This window comes from Argiope bruennichi, chromosome 2 (genome assembly GCF_947563725.1).
Source record: "Argiope bruennichi chromosome 2, qqArgBrue1.1, whole genome shotgun sequence".
In the NCBI taxonomy this organism is placed as follows: domain Eukaryota; kingdom Metazoa; phylum Arthropoda; class Arachnida; order Araneae; family Araneidae; genus Argiope; species Argiope bruennichi.
In genome coordinates, this window is record NC_079152.1 from 1,749,735 (window position 1) to 1,773,240 (window position 23,506).

Here is a 23,506-nt window from a genome sequence, read left to right on the forward strand (position 1 = left end):
CCTCTCATTTTTCTTGAAGGGCTTGGTAATTGCTTTTTAAATCAATAACCCATTATATGAGAAAGAATTAATAATATGCTATTAAATTTCTAGTTATCTTTGTTTTGATATTTTCTAGTTATCTTTTGTCATATCTCAAAAATACATATATTGTTTGCCCCTTTTTGTGCTTTTTTAAAACTATATTTACTGTATTTATTTTTAACATTTCAACTTATTTTAAGGTAATCTGAAAGGTTTTGGCTTATTTTTGTGTCATATCTCAAAAATACATTTTCATTATGACTAACGATCTGAACTACAAACTGCAAAGATTTTTTAAAAAGTTATTTTAAGTACAGGGATTTGTTTGGAGTTGTAGATTTATTTCCTAAAATTAGAATTTCTTGATTTGTGAAATATTTTATCTTTCCTAAATTATATTTTAGGATAAATATGTAATTCAGAAATTATACTGTTAAGAAGTTTTAGTAATATTTTAAAGATTGAAATGATAAATTAATTTCACTTATATTTTCATTAGAAAAAAAAAAAATCTATGCAAAGTTTTTCTGTCTGCAAATTCCTATTGGTGCTGGTATGAAATTTATTACAAATTCTCTCTTTCCATCAATTAACTACTTATTGCACTACATTTATGTCTTTAATAACGACTACTGTAGTTCAAAAGTGAAGTGAAAAACCATTGTTAGTATAAAGTTGTCAAGCCAACTAGACTTCATTCTGAATAATTGTTCAGAATGGAAAATCTAAATACAATGTCCTGTGCTAAAATGTTTTTAAATGAAAGCTTTTTTTTTTAATATTGAGATTAGTAATGATTTTCTTTTTTTTTTTTTTTTTTTGGTTTTTATATATTGAAAGATGAAATTAATAAATATTATTGCTAAATTATTATGTGAAACAATTCTTTTTTATTATTATATGTATTAATTAAAAATTTAGTTCCTGTAATGAAGTCATTTAGTAATTTATATAGATAATATGCCTATATGACAATCACATTAATAATGTGAATTATTTGAAATTGTTAGATTCTTATTTCGTAGTTGTTTTCTGCATTTCTAAAATGGGCACAATTAATCACAACTATTGCAGCTGACTTATTTGCTAAAATTTCAAATAGTTATGGGGGGGATATAAACATGTAATGTTTCTTGTTTTTCATTTCTGTAGTTAATTAATTTTGTAATAATATTATGGCAGTATTTCAGCAGCTTTCAAAATACACTACTGAATTTTTGTATTTGTGAAATTTTCTGGTCTCTTGATGCCCATATTTTTGAAATGATTTCTAGAACTATATATAATAAAAACTCATATATTTAGTTGATTCCTAATCTCCATGATGTTAATTAAAAAAAAAAAGGTATTTATCTATTAAATTTGTTCAGAACTTGGTCTAATAGTTTGCTATTTTAAATCTGTATTTTTTATATTTATTATTTCTACATAATGATACTAATCTTATGAAATTAATATTTTTCCATCTTATCCTGAGGATCATTATCTAGTAACATAAAACAAAACATAGCTTGCTATAAATCTGAATATATATATTTTTTACAGGTGCAGGAGCTCCTGGTGTGAATTTTTCAGAGCATGCATATGATAATCACGTAGTAAGTATATTTAAAAAAAATATTGTATTGAATATATGAATTTTTTTTTTGGGGGGGGGGTAAACCATTGAAAGAAAACTATAATCTGAAATAGTAATTAATTTTTTTATTGTTATTGATACATGATTAGCATGCCTAGAACTGTTTTTGTTTTCTGAAAAGGGAAATTGCCAAATAAAAATTTTTAAATCATTGAAATGTGAACTTTTTACTTTGAAGTTATTTACTCATTTCCCTGATTCCTACTTTAAAAAAAAATTATTTCCCTTTTCTTTATTGAGGGTATGGCCAGCTCATGTCCTTGTGAAGTAAGTAGAACATTTTAATCAATTCTTAATATTTCAAATTCATAAAAATAAAATCTCACATTTTACATCATGTATGTTTTATGTAAACTAGTTGGATTTTTTTAAAAAAAAAGTAAAAAAAGAAAATTTCCTTATATTGGCTTGCCATTTAAACGTATTGAGATATTTAATGCTAAATATGTTTTATAACATTTCCTTCTCTGTATCACAATTTATATATAGTCATCACTTAAGTGCAAGTTTTATTTCTTCTACATGATTTTATTTATGACTTGTTTCATATTTGTAAGGAAAGTATTTTTGATTTTCCACTCACTTCCTACTATGCTAGAATTGAAATTTTGTGCATTGGTGTGTTTTCAAGAACAAATCATAATTTTAAAATTTTCTAAATTTTATTATCAGTTAATAAATTGATTCAGTTAAATTTTGATTTCATATAAATATGAAAATAACGTAAATGAGAAAAAAATGATTTGAAAATTCCATAATAATTTAGAATAAAAAAAATAGAGGTTATTAAAAAAATTACTTTTTAGAACACTAATAAAAGCATTTTTTTAAACTACTGCTTTTATTCCTTCAACTCTAATTTGTGTATTTTGTTAGTTTTTTCTAATTTCTCTTATGGTGAATTGCTTCTTAGTGAGGTCTTTGCTTATTTAATTTTCCATTAGAAGCATAGATTGAAATCTATTTTGTTGATCCATTTATTTTGCAGGCTGATATATATTTAGTTTATTATCAGTATAATAGCAAAGCAAAGAAAATACTTCTGCTTAATAACTCTTCAGCTTATGTTGGTTTTTTTTCTTATTGTACACCTATTATATGCAATTTAAGGGAACTGAAAATTAAAAATACTATCAAATAATTATTGCTTGATAAGTAAAAATAAATAGTGAATCTAATTGCTTTTAAATAAGATTATTTTGTATATTAAAAACATTTTAATTTATATAATTAATGCTGTTCTTAAAACAAATTTTGAAAAGATTTTTTGCTTGCTAATGAATTGCCTTTTTGAATTTATTATTTTAATAAAGACTGTTAGCTCTCAAGCTTTTTGAAATTGTTTATTTTTATCTCACATTTTTCATTTGAATATAAAGTCATCATTTCAACGAAATTCTGAGAATTTTTGCTCCTTTTTGCCTGATTTTACAGTTTCCGTGATATTTTGGTATGCCATTGATTACTGAGACATAGAAGGAAGGTGAGTGGATTTTTTTTTTAAAGGAATTGATGGTGTTGGGGAGAACGTCACTAGAAGTTTCTATATTAATGGCTGATGTACTTTTAACTCTTTCGTTGTGTTGCTATTTCCTGATGATTTCTTAAATTTTTACATTCTTTAGTCTATAAAATTATTAAATTCTTACTCTCAAGGCTAAAGAAGTTCTAAATTTTTTTTTAATAAAAAAAGAAATGGTTTCATGCACACTTGAGATGCAACAGTCACTGCAAACATGATTTAGTCTACTTTATTTTTATTATTGAAAATAATGCATATATTTTACTTTCAATATGGTAGTAAAACTACTAGTTTCTCACTTCCATAATTACGGGGCCATATAATATTTTTTTCTGCAGAGAGCAAATATTGTCTGATAACCACTCAAACAGACATCAGAAATGCTGTTATAATTTTTCTTTGCAATGGTTGTTGCAGCAAGCTTTAAGAGATTTTTTTTCAATTGGAGTAAAATTTTTGGAATTGGTGTCAGCAAAATTGAAAGCCAGAATAGCTTATACCCATTGAAACTGAATATTATCTTAGACCATCAAATATTAAAATATGATTGTTTTGCTATATTTTATGTTATCAGTCATTTTACCTTTAGGCTTTGAAATATGAAAGGGATATTAAGTAAATTAAATTTACAGAAATGCATTATGTATGGTTTTATATTGTTATTTAGCCTAATTGTAACAAAATATTATGCTAATATAAATATATAAAATCAATTATTTTTAATTACTCAAAAGCAGTTTTCTTTGTCAAATAGTTCTCATTGCTATATAATAATGAGGAAACTGATATGAGCCATTAATATATATGTGCGTATGTGTGCAAAACATTCTTTGATGAAGCAGTCATTCAATTCTTTAGCAATTTTTATTATTCATAAGTTCAAAAAAATCTAATTTTTAACTTATATCAAGATTTTTTTGGCCAAACAATGATGAGAGTAATGCCAAAACTGAATAGAAAAACAGAAAAAAGGAAGAAAGAACATGAGAAAGTATTCAAAGCTTATGTTGTAGTTTTTGAAAAGAATTTATTGATGTAGCTTTTTGATACCATGGGTGTGTACAACTCGGAAGTTAGCTTCTAAACAATTGTGAAATTATTTCTAGATTAGATTTATTAGAAGTTGTTGTTTGTTTGTGTGTGTGTATATATATATATATATATATATATATACACACACACACACACATGGGTGTGTATATATAAATGCATTAGCTTTTAAAATACAATTTTTTTCCCATCTAATATCTGTATAGTGGTGGCCAAAATTGTGGACACTTTTGAAAATTGTTATGTTTTTTAACTTTGTATGCTTATAGAAAAAGCTATATTTCACTAAATTCAAACTCTTACTTATCATTTTAAAGAGAATTTAATGCTGATTTCAATATAAAAAACAAAATTCAAATTTTTCTGCAAAATTCAAAATTCAATACAAAAATAGTTATTCTTATTTTAATCTGAATAACAAATACAGTGATGAAGTGGATCATAATTTCTAACTTTCCTGACAAATCACTATTCTTGTTCTGGGAATCAATCAAATGTTAATAACTGCTAGAAGAAGCTGACACCATGTTTAAAGTTGGAACAAGTGCTATTGTGCTTCTTCCTATAGAAGGAAGATTGTTTTTTTAAGTAATCAAATTGAAAGTTGGAAATTTTGTTAAACTTTTTAATATGCAGCTGGAATTTCTGTAAATATTTCTAATATTTAGTCTAGAAGCAATGACATCAAATCAAAGAATAGATTGGACACTTAGAAAGAGAAATGAGATTATTGTGTTACAAGAATGTGGTCTTTCATATGCTGAAATTATAAGACAGGTGGGTGGTTCATTGACTACATCTGAAGTCCGAAAGTTTTGTTTACAATATCGGGAGACAAATTCAATAAAAAACAAAAGAGGAAATGGCTGAAAAAGGTGCACCAGAATAAAAAGACTATGTCTCCAAGATAAAAAATGTCATAAGCAGCCATCGGAAGTCAATTGAATGATGCTGGCATTTCTGTCAGTTCAAGAACAATCAGGAGAAGATTATTAGATGTTGGACTAAGAGGTAGAATTCAACGAAATAAATCCTTATTGCAATTTACAGCAGCATATAAAAAGATTACAGTGGACAATGGAAAACATTATTTGTACAGATGATCAGTGGTGACAAGTTATACGGAGTGATGAAACTAAGATTTTGTTATTCGGTATCACTACCGATGGTGAAAATATGTAAAATGTAGAATAGACGAAGAGCTACATCCTGATTGTATTCAGGCAACTATGAAGAAATCGGTTAGTGCTATGATGTGGTCATGCATGTCAACAGACAGTATTGGTCTCCTTCATGTTATCGATGGGACAATGAAAAGCAAGAAAATACATTGACACTGTTCTAGAGCCAAAACTTACACCTTCCATCTTTCCCAACAACACATCTTTATTTTTCAGCAGGATTCAGCTCCTCGCCACACAACAAAAATATCAAAAGCGTGGTTTAGAACAAAGATCATTGAATTGTTATCATGGCCAGGAAACAGTCCTGAGTTCAAAGTTATTGAGAACTTATGGCACCCTTTGAAAACTCTTGTACATATGAAGCATTCATCAAATAAAAGAGAATTAATTGAGGCTATAATTGTTTCCTGGCATCATGAAATAATGAAAGAGCTTAAAACTTGTCAACGTAAGTGTGAAGCTGTAATAAAATATAAAGGCTACTCTACTAAGTACTGATAACTCGCTGCAGTCATCAGTATCTAATGTATCTTGATAATTATTGCTGCTCAACTTCTTTTGTATTTTAAATATTTTAAATTTGCTTTTTGTATTGAAATAAGCATTAAATTCTCTTTAAAATGATATATGAAAGTTTGTAAAAGTTGTGAAACGTACCCTTTTCTATAAGCACACAAAGTTAGAAAACAAAAATTTTCAAAAGTGTCCACAATTTTGGCCACTACTGTATATATATATATATTTAAGGTTATTAAAAAAACTAGTAAATCAGTTCCCCAGTCGAACCACTTATCCGATTTTGTCAGTTTTTATGTGATATGATATTTAATGACCTCAAGATTTATCATCAAGAGTCTGCTAGCTTTTGGAATTCTTCATTCTTAAAATAAATGGAAAAGACACAACTTCATAATGTAGTCTCTAAAAGGAAATCTTGCGACAGAATTTACCAACTTGAATCAATGAACACATTTCAAAAAAGTTTCAGTTCATATTAGCCACCTTTGTCGATCAGCTGGTTTGTTGGGATTAATGGTCACTAAAACTTTCAACAAATTATTTTCTGTCACTTGGTCTTAATTGCTTTCTCAGTTAAATGTTAGCTTCCAATTTTGACATATATATAATTCATGCTATTTTAGAAGCCTTATGCCATTTTTTTAAATTTTACTATGCATTTCTCTTATTTTCTGTTAACTCTTCTAAAATTCTTAAAAAATGGATATACAGTGGTGGCCAAAAGTGTAGACATTTTTTGAAAGTTTCATGTTTTTCAACTTTGCGTGCTTCTAGAATATATTAATTTTCACTAAAATGCAAATGTTTATATATCAAATTGAAGGTAATTTAATGTAGAATTTAATAACAAAAACTGTATTACAATATCTGTATTACAAAAAAAAAAAGTTATGCTCATTTTAGTAAGATCTATCTGAGATTTCCATTTTTTTAAAGTGATACTTACACAATCAATACTTAATAGGATAACTCTTATTTTTTAAGACAACTTCACAGCGTCTTTTCATCGGGTGAACGAGTATTTGGAGTTCATCTTTCGTAATCACATGGTGCCAAGAATCAATTACAGATTCAATAAGTTATCTTTTATTGGATGGACGTTTTTTTCGTGCAAGAATTTTCAAACGTCGCCACAAATTTTCAATTGGATTGAGATCATGGCTGTTTCCTGGCCATGGCAATACATCTATGCCTTTATTTTGAAACCATGTTTTGCATACTTTTGCTGTGTGGCATGGAGCTGAATCCTGCTGAAAAATAAATGGTGCTTTGTTGGGGAAGAAATCCCTGATGGAAGGTATCAATTTTAGTTCCAGGACAGTTTCGATGTATTTTTTGGCATTCAGGATGCCATCAATCACTTGAATTCGGCCCACACCATCTGCAGACATACATGCCCAAATCATGGCATTTGTTGTGGTTTTTATAGTTGCTTCAATGCAATCAGGATGAAGTGCTTCACCTACTCTACGTCTCACGTATTTTTTACCATCACTTCCAAAGAGCGATATTTTAGTCTCATCGCTCCAGATTACTTGCTTCCATTGATTTTCTGACCATTTAATGTGTTCTTTTGCCCACTTTACTCGTTTTTTGCTTTTGATTTAAATATGGTTTTTTCATTGGAATTCTAGCTTGTAGTCCAAATCTTGATAACCTTCTTCTTATTGTTCTTGAACTTACGGCAATACCCGCTGCATTCATTTCACATTTAAAGGTATCTGATGAAATTTTTCTATCTTGAAGGCATAGCCGTTTAATTTTTCTATCGGCAGTAGCACTTGTGCATATTTTTTGGCCTTATTTTGCACTGATTTCGTTTTTTCTTAACGTAAACAGAACTTTCGTACACCAGAACAAGTCACTGAACCACCAACTTGTCTTGCAATTTCAGCATAAGAGAGGCCATTTTCTCTCAATATGACAATTCGGCTTCTTTTTGTAGATGTCCAATCAGTTCTTCTTGTTGGTGACATTGTTTAAAATTAGTGTAATTTAAAAAAAAAGACTTAAAATATTCAAAAACAGCAATACTCTATTTAATTAGACTAGCATGCATCATTCCACAAAATATTTCCACAACAGTAACTCTTTTACCATCCAAATAACCTAAACTATAGTTACAGACATTTGATGGGTCCTCAGAACAGTGTTTGTGATTGGCTAGTACGCTTTTATTACAAAACACGTCATTATTCAAAACGATTTGTGTTTGTTTGTTCTACTAAAATGAGCGTAACTTTTTTTGTAATACAGATATTGTAATACTGTTTTTGTTATTAAATTCTACATTAAATTACCTTCAATTTGATATATAAACATTTGTATTTAAATGAAAATTAATATATTCTACAAGCACGCAAAGTTGAAAAACATGAAACTTTCAAAAAATGTTCAAACTGGCCACCACTGTACTCTGGTCTTTCTTGCGTTTTTACAATGTAATCTAATTTCTAATCTGAAACAGTACACTTTTTTTCATGTTAATAGCATTTTAAAAATAAAGTAAATCTTATTAGTTCTCCTGAGTTCGGGAATCTGCTTTAACAATAATGATTTGTATTAAGGGTAGAAGTTTGAATTCATTATTTTGCATGTTTTATTTATTTTTGTGCGTGTGTGTGTATTATTATCGATACCAATTTGGATTGTAAAACAACAACATAAAATGTCTGCAACTTTAATAATTATAGTTCTTGATGCCATTTGATATTCATTCAAAATTCTTATGTATCTATATACTTGTTAAAAAAAATGTTGAACATATTTTTTAAAAATCGATTAAATATAGAAGGAAAAAAAATGTGTCAAAAATATTGGTAGCATTGAAAAGATAATTTTTGTAAATTTTAGTGATGTAAAAATCATTTCTGAATTGTAATATTTTTGGAAATTATTGCAGAAAATTGTCAGACTTTTTTTAATAAAAATTCTTTTCAATCCATTAGTGGCGTCAATTTAATACAATTTTTGTGTTTGAGACAGTGTTTTTTTTTTTTTTTTCCCTTATCCAATTATTTTAAATATATAGATAATATATGAACTGCTGATTACCAAAGATGGCTAGTATCATGTTAAATTTTTGTAAAAAAAAGAATTTTAATATATAATTGCTGTAGATTGATTTTTAGTGATAACAAATAATCTTATCTTGAGACACCTTCGTGTTAATGAATTTTAATTTCACAGTTATCTGAGATCCATATTGGTCTCCACAAATTTGTTATCAAAATGGAAAAAATATGGATTGAAAAAACAAGCTAGTAATTACTATTCATAGACTTGCTAATACATTGTTATTGAAAGACTTGTTGAAGAAGTTCTAGATGATATAGTTTCTGCCTGCTAAAAATTCCTAATTTTTTTTCTAAACTTTGTTTTTTATTTCAGTTAATATGTGGAAATATAAAACACAGCTATTTCATTATGTTATTTTCCATTTCTAATATTCAAAAGATTTATTTTGAATACTAAATAAATTGTCTGAATGTCATCTAAAAAACTAAATCTAAAAACTAATCTGGGGAGAGGAGAAAAAAAAAAAATATTTCTGAAATTTTAGTTGATTTGATGTATGCATGTTAGTCTTTTTTATTTGAAATTTGCTTTTTCTTTTTTTTTAAATTGTTCAGCGTTTCTTTTTTTATTTACTATGAAAAAATTCAGCATGAAGGTCTTTTGGCATCTGTTAAAACATTTAACCCAAAGAAGTATTATATAATTATAATGAGTCTTTATTGAAGAAATTATATGCAGGTTATTTAAAAGAAATAATTTCTTTCATTGAAATTTTTGATTGATAATTATGAAATGTCATTATAGCTTTTTTTTTTCTGTATTAAATCTTTATACTTGGCAAATTTTAATTTTGGGCTAAAAAATTCAAAACTACTTGTAAATTGATAATTAATATTTTTACATGCAATTAAGGGAGTAACAATTAGGTATTTTTTAAAAGAAGCTGTGATTTTCTTTTTGTCGTATTTTAAATCTATTACCAGTATAATCTAATATTATTGATTAAAATGATTTATTCTATAGCAGCTTATAATATGTGAACTGTAGTCATTTTAAGGAATTAAATATTTGTACTAGTGAATAAAGCAACATGCCAATGCATTACTTTTAGTAATTGATTGGAATATAGCGAAGTCAGATGGTTAAATAACATTATGTATTTATTATGTATTCAGTTTTTATTCTTGATTTTGTATTACTTTTTTTGCTGAAGTTTTCTCCAACTCTTTCCTAAATTGATTTTTTTTAAATCTTTAAAAAATATATAATTATTTTTCATCTTGTTTAAATATCATAACATTTATTAAATGTTTTTGCAAAAACCATAAAAGTAGTTAATTTTTATGTTTTACGAATTAATTTTCAGATTGTAAAAGTTCATTTTCCAGTTTTGAATAGCTTGAACAGTTTTGTTTCGATTTATTTATGAAATTCTTTTTTTTAGGGAGTGCATTGTCAACCAACTGGATATCAACCTTATTCAAATCCACCTTATCATCCTATTCCATCACCAAGACCTCATCATTATGCTAATCATCAGATGCAGCCAAACATGCCTTATAGGCATCATGGAGGAGCCTATGCTCCAAATCAGAATCAGTATGGACAGAATATGAACCAAGAAGTATACAGAAATCATCATTCTGGTTATATTGGAGGCCCCAATTCAAGAAACATGCCAACAAAACCATGGCCGGAAAATAATGCATCACCTGATTTGATGCCTCCATATGGCCAAGTTTCACATCCACAAATGATGAACAACCCATCCCAAATGCCTGTGAATTCTATGCGATCTCCACCACATGCTACCTCTAATATGAATCCCACCCCACCTCAGAACCAGCAGCATTATAGACAAATGCAGTCACCTGCACATTCCCCTCATTCATGGTCACAAGCACAGATTCCGAGTCCTGGTGTCATGCATTCTTCCAGGACTACTCCATCACCATTACCTGCTCATGTTCGCTCTCCAGGGCATAGTCAGCAACCATTTTCTCCACCAGCCGCCCATGCTATGAGTATGCCACCTCATCCACAAACACCTGAAAATGGACAAATTCCACCTCAACCACCCATGAATCCTACAAGTGGTTCAGATAATCACAATCCTTCAAATCCTTTGCATTCTCTGCAAAAGATGGTAATGCTTGAGCAAGATCCTTCCAAGGCTATGATGCCTATGATGGGAGATGGTTCTGAGCAATTTGCCAATCAGTGTGGGTCTCACAATTTTGTTCCTGATGAGACTGCTGGTACAGAATCCAAAGATTCATCGTATTCTACCTACTATAATATGGATGAAAACCGCTTTGAATCAAAACCTAATAATGCTGCAAATGATGCATCAGCTTATTCTTCTGTACAACAAGTCTCCAACTGTAATTTCCCCATGCCATCACATCCGCTCAACAGTGAAGAAGTGCCGAATGCTACCACTGCACCCTGTAGTAGCAGTTCAAATTTGCATGAAGTCCACCATTCTGCTCCCTGTACTTCATCTCCAGTTACTAATTCAAATTCTGCTGCACCTCTTACTCAATGCAAAGCAAATGTTACCCAGAATGACTGTGCATTAAACTTAACAGAGTGCCCACCTCATGCAGAATCCGCTCCTGTTTTCACAGACCAGACAAAAGCTGCGGTATCTACAAATTCTGAGCAGGCATTAGAATCAAAATCCAGTCCAAATTGGACCTCAAGTGTGTCATCCACAAGCAGTGAAGGACTATCTATAGATATTCCAGTTGCTAGCACAGCAGAAGAACATATTTCTATACCTATTAAAAATTCCTACAGTACAAATTCAGACACTGCATCTAAATCTTCAGTTACTGCCAACACTCAGATAAAACAAGAAAAAAATGATGAAATAAAAAATCCCTGCATAGTTTCAGCAATTCCTGCTGACACAGGTGGGGTTATTACAGAAGATTTTACTTGTGAATCTGATGAAGTATCCACTAAGGATTCTGATAAAAATCCTTTGGTTAATGTTCAGTGCAAGAAAGAAAATTTAGATTTTCCTGACAAAACAAATGACAGAGGGTGCTCAAATACAATAAAACTGACTGCAGAAGTGCATAAATCCGATGATGGTTCAGAAACTCTTGATAAATGCTCGATAGCTTTGAAAGATGAATCATCTTCTAGTGAAGATTCAAAAAGGTCCTCCTTAAGAAGGCGAAAAGTTGGAGCAAATTATGAAGAAGCTCCATCTCCTGAAACTGATTTAAAAGATACATGCCGGACAGAAAGTTTTAATTCCAGCATCAAAGATTTGGATTCACCCTTAAACTGTGATAGTTCTCCAAAAGATCCTGACAGTCCCGACTCCAAATCATCAAAAGATTCATCTCGGAATCCTGTCAAGGTTGTCATTCACAGAATACGCAAAGATGATACAAATGACACTTGGCATGTTCCAGAAGCTAATGGCAAAGAATGTTCCAATGAAAATAGTAGTGGCGAAAGTTTGACAGAAAAGAAAACTGAATCAAAAATTCCCAATGTTGGTCCTCAGATAATAATATTATCTCCAGCAGTGTCCCAAAAGAAATTTGGGTTTAGAAGTTCAGTAGATTCTGATAATGTTATCACTATCAGTGAGGAGAACAGCATTATAGAAACTATTGAGAGTAATTCTTCTGATGCACCTTCATCTTCTAAAAAGGATAGTAACTTGACCAATAGGAATTTTAATGGATCAAATTCTGACAAGAAACGTGGTAGACCAGTAGGTTCTAAAAATAAGCTTAAGCCAGGTTGTGTGAAGAAAAAGAAAGGTCGGAAAGGTATTAAAAAGAAAAAGATTGAATTGACCAAAAACAAAGTAGTAGAAACTCCTCCTAAACCTAAACGAATAAAAAATTTTAGTGGACCTTATGTACATATAGTTGGGAGTAAAGACAAACCAACTTCCATTAAAGTAATCAATGTTGCTCAAAAAGAAGAAGAGAAATTGAATAAAATCCAGTCTAAAAGAAATTTTAGTAGTACTGTTAATAGAATTAAAAAAAAGCAAGTGGGTCATCTTAGTACGTTATCTCCTACATATGATGCCTTTAATAGAGATAAAACTTGGCTTTGTGTGTTTTGTCACAAAGGTAGTCATCATGGAGGACTAGGAGATTTGTATGGTCCATATTATATTAAAGACAAAAATCCAGAAAAGTCATCAACAGCTTCCACATCTAGTTCTGGTTCAGCACGAAGGAAACGGCGCAAATCCGAAATTGATGATTCTAAAGGCTCTAAAAAGGCTAGACAGGTGTGTGTTCCCTATTTTAACAAAAAAATTTTTAACTAGTAGGTTTTGTTTATAAGTGTACAGTTTTCAAGAATTGTATTTTTATTGCATATTTCATTTTTCTGTGTTACAAACGGAATTATAGGGTTATTATTTTTCAATACTTTGATATTAACTGCATGCCAATGATAGTCAAATTTTAATTATTAAAGAACTTTCAGAATGTGATCACTAACAATTAATTGCTGGTGTGCAATAAAAATGCAAATAATCAGTTTTGGGAAATATTGCAAAGATATTGTTTTATTTAATTTATATATCTTTATATAACTTATCATTATATTCATATAGTTTAAATAAATATTAGAATTATATTTTGATGATGTACAAGATTGTGTATTACATATAGGAGAAAAAAGAGAGAGAAAAAGTAGCTTCAATCAGGAATTTATTATTGGAGAAAAAAATTGTTCTTGTCAAGATTATAATATTTTCTCAAAAGCTCAATTTGAATTAGATTTATACTTCATAAATGGTTTTTAAAGAAAGGGGGAAGAAAAAGGAAGGAGGATGCGAAAGAAAAAGAAGAAAAAAAGGATGCGACATATAAATTTAAATTGATTCCTAAACATTTTTTTTTAATATTCTGTATATTTTTTGTGGGAATAATTGTTTGGTTAACCAAAATGAAATTCATTTTGCAGTTTTAAATGTGAATATCCTAAAATTTGTTCTTATTAATTGCAAAAATTGAAATTTTTCTAAAGTTTTTCTCTTGTATTATTATTTTTTTGTACTATTGAATGTGGTATAAATGTAAAATGATTTACAGAAGTTGAATTTAATGTAGTAGCCTAATTATAATTGGCTTTTATTTAATAAGTATTGTAATGTATGTAGATGCATTGAATTTTCATTCAAATTTCTGAAATGAATGGTGGGACAGTATTGTAAATTTTCTGACAGTTTATTATCACATGAATATATATTATTCATTTCGCTACCTGAACTCTCAGCAATGTTCCTTTTGTGTTTGTTTTGTTTTTATTTAAATTCATGATATTGAAAAACTTATGTATTTAGTAATATTTTGTCCCATTTTTATAAATTTAAGGATTTAAATTGCTCACAATTTATTGTTGAGGATGGTAGAACACCATGCTGCATTTTTTTATTTTCATCTGTTGAATGAAACAAACAAAGTTCTTTAAGGTTTTTTTTTTTTTTTTTTTAATCTCTTGCATATATGTTACATATAATTAAAAAATTTTAAAAAGTGGAATTTTTTTCCAGTATTTAATTTTTTGGTACTAATGGACATTGTAAAATCTGTGCTGATTGTCAAATGGCAAACAAATCTTATGTTCTAAATATGTGCTTATTTATGCTCTCCAAATTATACCATATTTGGTAGTTGGAGGTGAAAACAGTCTGGCCTGTAGAGTCTCAACACCCACACATAAAAGCTTTTTTTTTTTTTTAATGTCAGTTTTTGCTTTTTTTGTGTGTGTGTGTATTTTTGTATTGCTTATAGTCTGGTTTAAATAAATTTAGCGATGCATATAGGGTTATTCCTATTTAAATGGCTATTGAAAGTGTGCAATTTGTGAAGGTGTTTCTTTGTCATTGCTCTGTAATTAAGGATAGTTTTCTTTTAAGAGTTTAGTATATTTATGTTTCAACTTCAAAATTTGTTTTTCTGTTACAAGAACTGCATCATTTTATAATGATAAAGAGAAGTAATCTTCACCTTATAAGAATAAATTCCAGATATTTCTCAAATAATAAACCAAATTCATATTAAAGAATTTGGCTTTTCCAAATGGAATATTTGATATTTTCCCATTAATTTGATGGCTTTGAATGTTCAAAGTACATATTTTGGCCACTGGTGCATTAATAGAAAATGAACATTGTGGACCGACATTTATTCTTTTTTTGTAAATGCAGGTTACTGGTTTGTACTTGACGTCATATTAATTATAGCAAAACAAGAGTATTGAATTTTTTACTAAATAATTATCAGGCATTTTATTGTCTTGTGAGAGCACTTAATAATAATAATCTAAAATATCATTAAAATTCCATTTTCAATCATGCAGATATTGGAAAATTTTGCACCTTAAATTGGATCTTATTTTTGTTTTAAATGATTATTATGTTTTTATTATAATTATTATGTGTGTTAACCTAAATGTAAGTATCTTAAGTAATTTATATTAAATTGCTTTCATTCTATATAACTTTAATTTCATTCAAGTACTTTAATTTAATGTATTTTAATCTATCAAGTAGGGTGCATCCATTTTTAATGCAAAAATATTGATGTTGTCAGATTGATCCATCTCTACTAATACTAAAGATAAATGTGTGTATGTCTGTGTGTTGGCACTGTACATACTAGACCATTTTACTTATAACTACCAAATTTAATTTAGTATACTCCCGAGTATCCAATCTAATGTGGTGGAAATGTAGGCCAGATAAGAAAAAAGTTGGATAGGCTGGTGTTCTATGAACTCATTTCTTTGCCCACCAATACCAGAAGACAAAGTTTTTATATCAAAACTCACTGCTATAATACATTAACTATTAATATTTTTTTCACTTATTGAGTAATAAACCTTCCATTTATCCCAAGCCACATAGAATGTTAGCACAGCTGCGGCCCAATAAATCAAGCAGTTGCCGGTAACGTGTCAAGTTAAAATAGAAGGCTCTGTACTAGTTTATATATGGCACTCCACATTTCAAGAATTTATTAGAAGAAAAAGTAAGGATGTAATGTTTAACATTTATGTTCACATTTTAACATAAATCCTGTAGTCTTCACTGAGATATATTTAAAAAAGCATTAAGCACACCTTAAGAACAATTGAGATCTGTTATACACTGATGAAACAATGAGCAGAATGCTGCTCTTTTCCTATCGCAACTTGTATTTCGCACATGACTCTTAGAATAATCGTAGCAGATGCCCGCTTCCAATGCCTTGGCAATGTTGCCAATAATTGCTTTCCTCATTTGCTGTTTGCTCTCCTTTTTTAATTACGACAAAAGAAGATTAGGCCAGATAGTACTAAAGCCATATAATCGCGAACTGAATACTCAGGAGTGTACTGTATGTGTAATACTTAGGAGGTTAGGAATGTGCACTTCGGGGCAGATTTTCTTGTTATTATTTCCAAAAATATTGTTGGACAAAAATAAATTTTACATTGTTTCAAAATTTAAACATTTTTTAATAGGTGTGCTGATTTTTCTTGATTTTTGGCAATTATTATTATTATTATTTTGCCTGATTACTAATAATATATTACATTGTTGCCCTAAAATTCAAATAATTTTCATAGTTCCATAAAATATTTAAGCATGAGATCTGCTTCTTTTGCTGAAAACCAGAGAAGAATACTATTTAACATCTCAGCAGTTTGCAAGAGAAGTAGAAATGTGGTAAAAACTCCAAAAGTAAGATGAACAGAACAATTATATTTTTAAAAGCATTATGATATAAGACTGGATTCTAATAGAAAGGTTTATGTACATAATACCCAGAACTTAAACAAAGCAATTAAAGTAAAAGGGCTTTAATATCAGGTAGTTTGGTGGAATCACAGACATAAAGTTATATCTATTTTTATTATTATTATTATTATTTTTTTTGAAATAAAATGTTAACAATATTCCAATCAAACAACTGGTCACCTGGGTGACGAATATCTGATATTTTTTTTAAACTGTGTGTTGTGTTTTTAAAAGCAGATTAATGTTTTCAACTATATTTTTGGTTGGAGGGCTGTTATTTTTGTAATTCTGCTTATTTATAAATTGTTTTTCTGTATTATCAATTTAGCTATATAGTATGGAATACTTGGTTATAATGCACATTTTTCATTGTTGCTTTTATAGTTTTTGTATGGGTATAGTATATATTAAAGCTTAAAATTCTCGAGATATAAATTCACTGCAAAAACCAGAAAATTATTAATATCGTTAAAAGTACAGCATTTGTTTATCTTATGTGGAATTAATGTGAAATTGATGTATTCAGTAGTTATTTTTTACTTTCCAAATTTCAGTATTTTAATATTTTACTGTGTTTCTCATGTTATTTTATTAATGTATTTGTAATTATTTTAACTGATTTTTATCATTAAATTTTGAAAAGGCTTACATTTACTTACTTCGTGAAACATTAAATAGTTTTTGATTAACTTTTAAAGTGATTATAAATTAAATTTTATGAAACTATTGTTGAATGATCGTATTATAGTTGAATGGTCTTTTTTTTCTCTCTTTCTTTTTCTTCTGTTTTTTACTGATGCCTTATTAATTTTTATAACTCCTGGTTTTGTTTTTTCTAATTATATATGTCTCTGAAGGAAATTACCAATTTTAAATTGTTCTTATTTGTAAACAATTCTTGATTAAGAAATATGTGTTAATTAATTTAATAATTAATTAATTAAATTAATTTACTTAGAATTCTGGCCATACACCTGTTGAATCCACCCCAGTGAGAAGTTCCTCTCAGCTTGATGATTCCTTGGATGCAGATATGTCAAATTTGAAAGAAGTTTGGATCCATGAAGACTGTGCAGTTTGGTGTCAGAGTATATCTTTAATTGGAGAAGATGTGCAAGGTTTGGAAGAAGCCATCACTGAGGCCAGTGAAAATGTAAGTTGCATGGTTGAATTATTTCATTTTGAATTGAAGAATAAGCAATTATTTTTTATTTGTAACTTAAAACATGTCTCATAATTTAATGCCGAAATCCTGGTACTTTTCTATTAGAAATTTATTACATCACCGATAATAATTAACCTGTTAACCACTGCATTTTTTTAAAACACTTAAGCAATATATTTTTATATATATTTTGTACATTATAGTTGTCATGCTTATTTGTAAGACAAACAGTATTGTCTATTTGCATTTTGTCATTGAAATTTGATGTATTTAAATTGATGTATTTATGCTGCTTACATGCCTTTTATTTTAAAATAAAAGGCATTCAAGCAGATCAAATCTAGCCAAATAGATATTTTTCTGACACGAATCCTTTTATTGTTTAAAAAAAAATCTTTTTGAATAGAAAGTAATTCCTAAAAGGAAAAATTTCAAAGAGAAATAATATATAGTATGTCTCTAATTTTTTTGCTTGAACTTGTAGCATATTTCTAATTTTAAATCAGTTTCTTGTAGAGACTTGTCTGTCAGGAATTTTCTTAAAAATCATTATTGAATGCAACTGGAAAAATGCAGGTGAATTTTATGATTCTTAGTTATTTTTTTCCTATCTAAAAATTGGTGATGTTTAAAAATGGTAAGAGCAAAGGATCATAGTCATAGCTTCTAAAAATATCATTCACGATTGTGTATGGCAGAAACTTGCCACTTTTTTGCTCTCCCTTTTTTCTGTATAAATCAGTCCAGTTTTGATTTACGAAACAGATGGTGAAAGAAATAGCTTCCAAAGACATATGGCACTTTGACTCCAGTCTCTTAATTTCTTTACGGAAAAAAAATTTCTCTTAGAAAACGAAATTGCTAAAATTGAATATAAAACTAATACACTTGTTCGACAAGTCAGAAAATTTTCACTACTAACAAAATTTATTTAGTTGGGAAAAGTTTTTAGTGAGAAATTTGAACAAATTGACAGGATTTAGACAAATCTCTAAAAAGAAATAATCTTTTATTTACATATTTAATAAAATTAGCATGTTATTTATATTCTAAAATTTTTGTTTACTTATGTTTTTAATCTTTTTTTTTTCAAATAATTGGAATGTTAATGTAGCACATAACCATTTTTTTTTCTTAATACTCCTAACTGTAGTGCTATTAAATAATTTAAGATTTTTCAAACAGAACTTGCAGAAAAAAACTAAAAACATGTTCAGTTTCAATGTTTACGAAATTAGTAATTACTGGTGGATTTTAATGCTTAAATTTTGATAAAATCGAACTCTTAGTTAAGGCTCTACTTTATTTTTATGAACTCATAGTTTCGTAATCAAATATGCTACGTTAAAGTTGGTACTTATTTTTCCTCTAAATGTGTTTAAAAAGTGCTTATAATGTGCTTATTTTTGAACATAAAATTTATCTGTACACCCTGATGTTGGGAGAATATGAGTATAAGTAAAATTTGTCTTTCTACTGATGAATTGCAGGTTTGTTGATTTAAAAATTTCATTCATTTTTCAGACTTGAATTTCATTCTTACTTTTTTTTTTCATATTATATAAGATATATGTGTATTCTTTCATATTATTTTTTATATAAGAAAATGGTTCTATTCAGATGGTTTTTCTTGCGTATTGTATTGTTTTTAAAAAACAGTATGTTTACATTCTAGACATGTTGTCATTGTAATTTACAAGGTGCAACATTAGGCTGTTGGGGGAAAAGTTGCAAGCAACAGTATCATTTCACCTGTGCCAAAGAAACTGGTAAGATATTAGTATTTAGAAAACATCTTTTTATAAATCCTGTCAGTAAAATTTTCTTTATTAATAAAAGGGAAGTGTTTGATTTTCAGGGAAAATATTCATAGAAATATAGCAAATGCTTTTATACTTATTTGCTTTTATACTTTATTATTTGTGTTTGATGGTATTAAAGAAGTTTTTAATGGATTTAAAAGTGTATTTATGTCTTGGTTAAAGACATCAATTTCCAATTAAATATTGCCAAATAAAAATATTATTTTAAATTAGAATTGTGGGATGTCTTTCCACATCTTAGAAATCCTCATCATCTTATATGTAGATAAACAATTGACTTTTCATTAAATTGTTGTTTAGTATTTTCATAATTTAGTTTAGAAATGATAACTATCACATAAATTTATGTATTTTTAAAAATAGTTTCAATAAAGTTCTGAAAAACTGTTTACTTGAATAAATATATCTTAAATGATATCTGATTTTTATTAATCGTTATTCAATGATGTTCTCTTTAGGTTGCCAGATGGACATTGAAAAATTTTCTTTGTTATGTCCTCAACATCAGGTAAAGTACATATGCATTTAAATGTATAGAATTAAATAACCATTAATCAAAAAAATATCTAAATGAATCATTTTTCATTAATCTAAAAAGGATATTAAATTCTGAATGTATTTCTCCCTATTATTATCATTATTAATGATATTTTATTGCATCTGTCTAATGAGTTTAAGAAATTCTTTTAAAAAAATCAGAGATTCATAAATTTTTTTTCTTTGTTTAGAAAGGTTAAAAGATATAATTTTTTTCTTCACATTTATCTGAATTTCCTTTTCTAGAATTAATCGGTAGTTTTCCTTTTGTTTTGCAGTATTATAAAACATACCAGGAATTATTATAAACATAATTACCATAATAACATTAATTAAATTATTAACATAATATTGTTTAATAATTTATGATGAAATTTTACAATTTTACTTTAAAAAATCTTTTTAAAAAATTTATAATTAAAAAGCTATATAAATACTAAAATATTTTTAAAATGTAATATGAACAGATGAATATTAATAAAAGAATGGGAAACTGTAGCCATTACTTTAAATGCTTTAAAATAAATTTTATTGATTGCATCTTTTTTATTTTGCAAGAAATTTATTTGCTTTTTTTTTCAAATCCTGACCAGAAAAAATTTCATTTCTTATAATTTCTTATAAACTATTCTTTAAAACTATTGTTAGGTTGTTTTTTTTTTATGGTGTACTAAATTTTAAGATACTGTTTAGTAGAAAGAACTTTTTCTAAAACTTTTTGTTTTTGTATTTAAGGTACACTAATTTTGCAGTGTTCAGTTACAAGATTCATTAAAAAAAAAATGTTTGAAACTTCATATAATTAACTCTTTGAAATCCTCTGTTCATTAAAATCTAGTTCTTTAATAATCCAAAACAGCCAAAAGTAATCTCAAATGAAGATAAACCTCCCCCCCCTTTTTGCAATTAAATGTTCATTTGTATCTATCTGGGAGGTGGGTTCTTGTGTAGTCATGTTTTTGCCATTCAAATCTTTGTTGACTATAAAGGGATTGTGTACAAATTTTAACACTTTATAATTTCCCTTGAAATTTCATTTTTCACTGTTATTTATTTTAATAACTTATAATTTACTAAAAGACACATTTGTTTCAGAAACATAACCTTAAATTTTAATGAGCATGCAGACATTGATTTAAAATCATTGCTGTGTCATAAAAGTTTATTCATTTAAAAGTTCTCATTTTTTTAAATCTAAGAATATATTAATCTAGATAACTCATTCTAAATAGTGTTAAAATTTAAGAGAATTTTTAATTCATTTAAATATGAAGGCATTCATTTCTAGAGCAGCTATAGATCTGAGCAATTGTTCAGATTTGTTTATTTTATTAAAGGGGGAAAAAATTCTAGAACAAAAAAACTTGTTAAGATGTATGTATGTACATAAAAAAAATGAAGTTATTTTTATTATAAATACCAAAATGTATTAAAAACTTCAGATTTCAAAATAATAGAAAAGCACACAAGATGGTAGAGAACAAATAATATTTATTAAAAAATAATAAATTAAATGCCTCACTAGTTTGCTGTATATAAATATTGTAGATATACTGCTAAAAATATCAAAATTGAAATTTCTGACTTCCCTTTTAAATGCGTTTTTCAAGTTCACAGTGGCTATTAAACATAAAACATAGGTGGAAAGAAATATAGAATTTTAATGAATGTAGCAAAAAATCCCTGTAATTTCTGATCAATGTGAACTTTTATAATAGCATTTTTCTAAAAAAGTATGTTCTCTAACTTGATTAGTATATTGAAAATACACTTCAAATGATTTTCAAGATTATTTAAATATTCATACTTCAAAAATTCTATTTATAATTAAAACTGTTTCAAGTACAAAAAAGTAAAAGATTGAACTCTAAAAAATAGGTTGTATTGTTACAATATATTTTGAAAACGCACACACATTTTATATTGAACTATGAGAATACATATAGTATATATAGTATAGAACATATAGTATAAATATTTATACTATATGTATGTTATAGTATATAGAACATATAGTATAAATATTTAAGTCATATTCATAATTAAGATTGTTTAAAGTACTGATAAGAAAAAGAATGAGCTTTGAAAAAATACTTTATATTATTACAAAAAAAAAAAAAAAATCTACACACAAAAAAAATCAACAACATTTATTTTCTTAAACATAATTTACTATATTTGTTTTGAATTAATATAATTTCTAGCTAAATAACTAATTGTACAGCTTCAAAATAATGTCAAATGTATCATTGTTGCTGTTTAAATTAAAATGAAATTCAGCAATGTCAGCAAACAATATCTTTTTAATTTCTTTTGAATAAATATTTTCCGATAGTTAGGTAGTTCAGCAAGAACTTTTGCAGTTAGCACACACAAAATTTAATGTAAATTGGGCATCTACTCTTGTACAGTTATTGGAGACATCAAACAACAGTGCAAGTGGAAATAGCTTCACACTGTTTTATGATCCTCTTTAAAAGAAGGAAATAAATATATAACATTTCAGCTGCTCAGTTATCATGTTGATGTCAGAATTTATGGTCATCTGGATCAAATTGGGGTAAGAAGGTTAATTAGGATGGATATAAATTATTATGAAACTTCTATTGAATATTTGAAACATTCAAAATTTTCTATTTTATCTACTAATTGTTCATCATTTTTTTTTTCAAAATTTAAAAACTAAGGAACAATAAAATTCAAAAATTAAATATTGAAAAGGTAGTTTACCATTTAAATTTTTATGCATACACAATGCACCAAATGAGTGGTGAGATTATATTTGCATAATAATAAAAAATTGTAGAACTAATGTATATTGATTGAAATAGTAATTTTCTGTACATCAATGCTAACAAAAGCTCATAATGGAAGAAAATATTTCAATGAATCAAATTTTTTTTATTAAAAATAAAAGAAGCATTTGCTTACAAAAGTAGAATGCATAGAAAGATTTTTTTATTCAGGTAACTTTCAAATATTTAAGACATTATTATTTAGACTACCATTCTTATCAATTTTGAGAGTTTTTTTTAAATAGTAGGTGTTTTTTTTTAAATAAAGGAAGTTAATTACTGTAGAAATATTTAAGGGCGTAGGGCGGAATTTTTTTCCCTTCTGTTATCTATTTAATTTGTGTAGGATTTGATATAAATAATATGCAAAGTATTCCAAATTAAATGTTGTATTGTAATTTGAACTACAGCTTTTAATTAAATGTTATAAAGCATGTTACATAGTAATTTATT

The 23,506-nt window shown here is 27.6% G+C and overlaps 1 protein-coding gene across 5 annotated transcripts in view; it reads left to right on the plus strand.

The window, feature by feature from the left end:
- The window catches only part of LOC129954539 (uncharacterized protein CG5098-like), a 30,613-nt gene that overhangs the window by 2,577 nt on the left and 4,530 nt on the right, over window positions 1-23,506 (plus strand). For 4 of the 5 annotated variants that reach the window (XM_056068152.1, XM_056068150.1, XM_056068151.1 and 1 more), the window contains exons 2-6: window positions 1,570-1,622; window positions 10,401-13,229; window positions 17,692-17,886; window positions 19,574-19,667; window positions 20,180-20,229. In XM_056068152.1, coding sequence (XP_055924127.1) covers window positions 1,570-1,622; window positions 10,401-13,229; window positions 17,692-17,886; window positions 19,574-19,667; window positions 20,180-20,229 — 3,221 coding nt within the window. Of the gene's footprint in view, window positions 1-1,569; window positions 1,623-3,097; window positions 3,147-10,400; window positions 13,230-17,691; window positions 17,887-19,573; window positions 19,668-20,179; window positions 20,230-23,506 lie in introns of those variants that run through there. The other variant, XM_056068154.1, reaches the window with a different exon arrangement.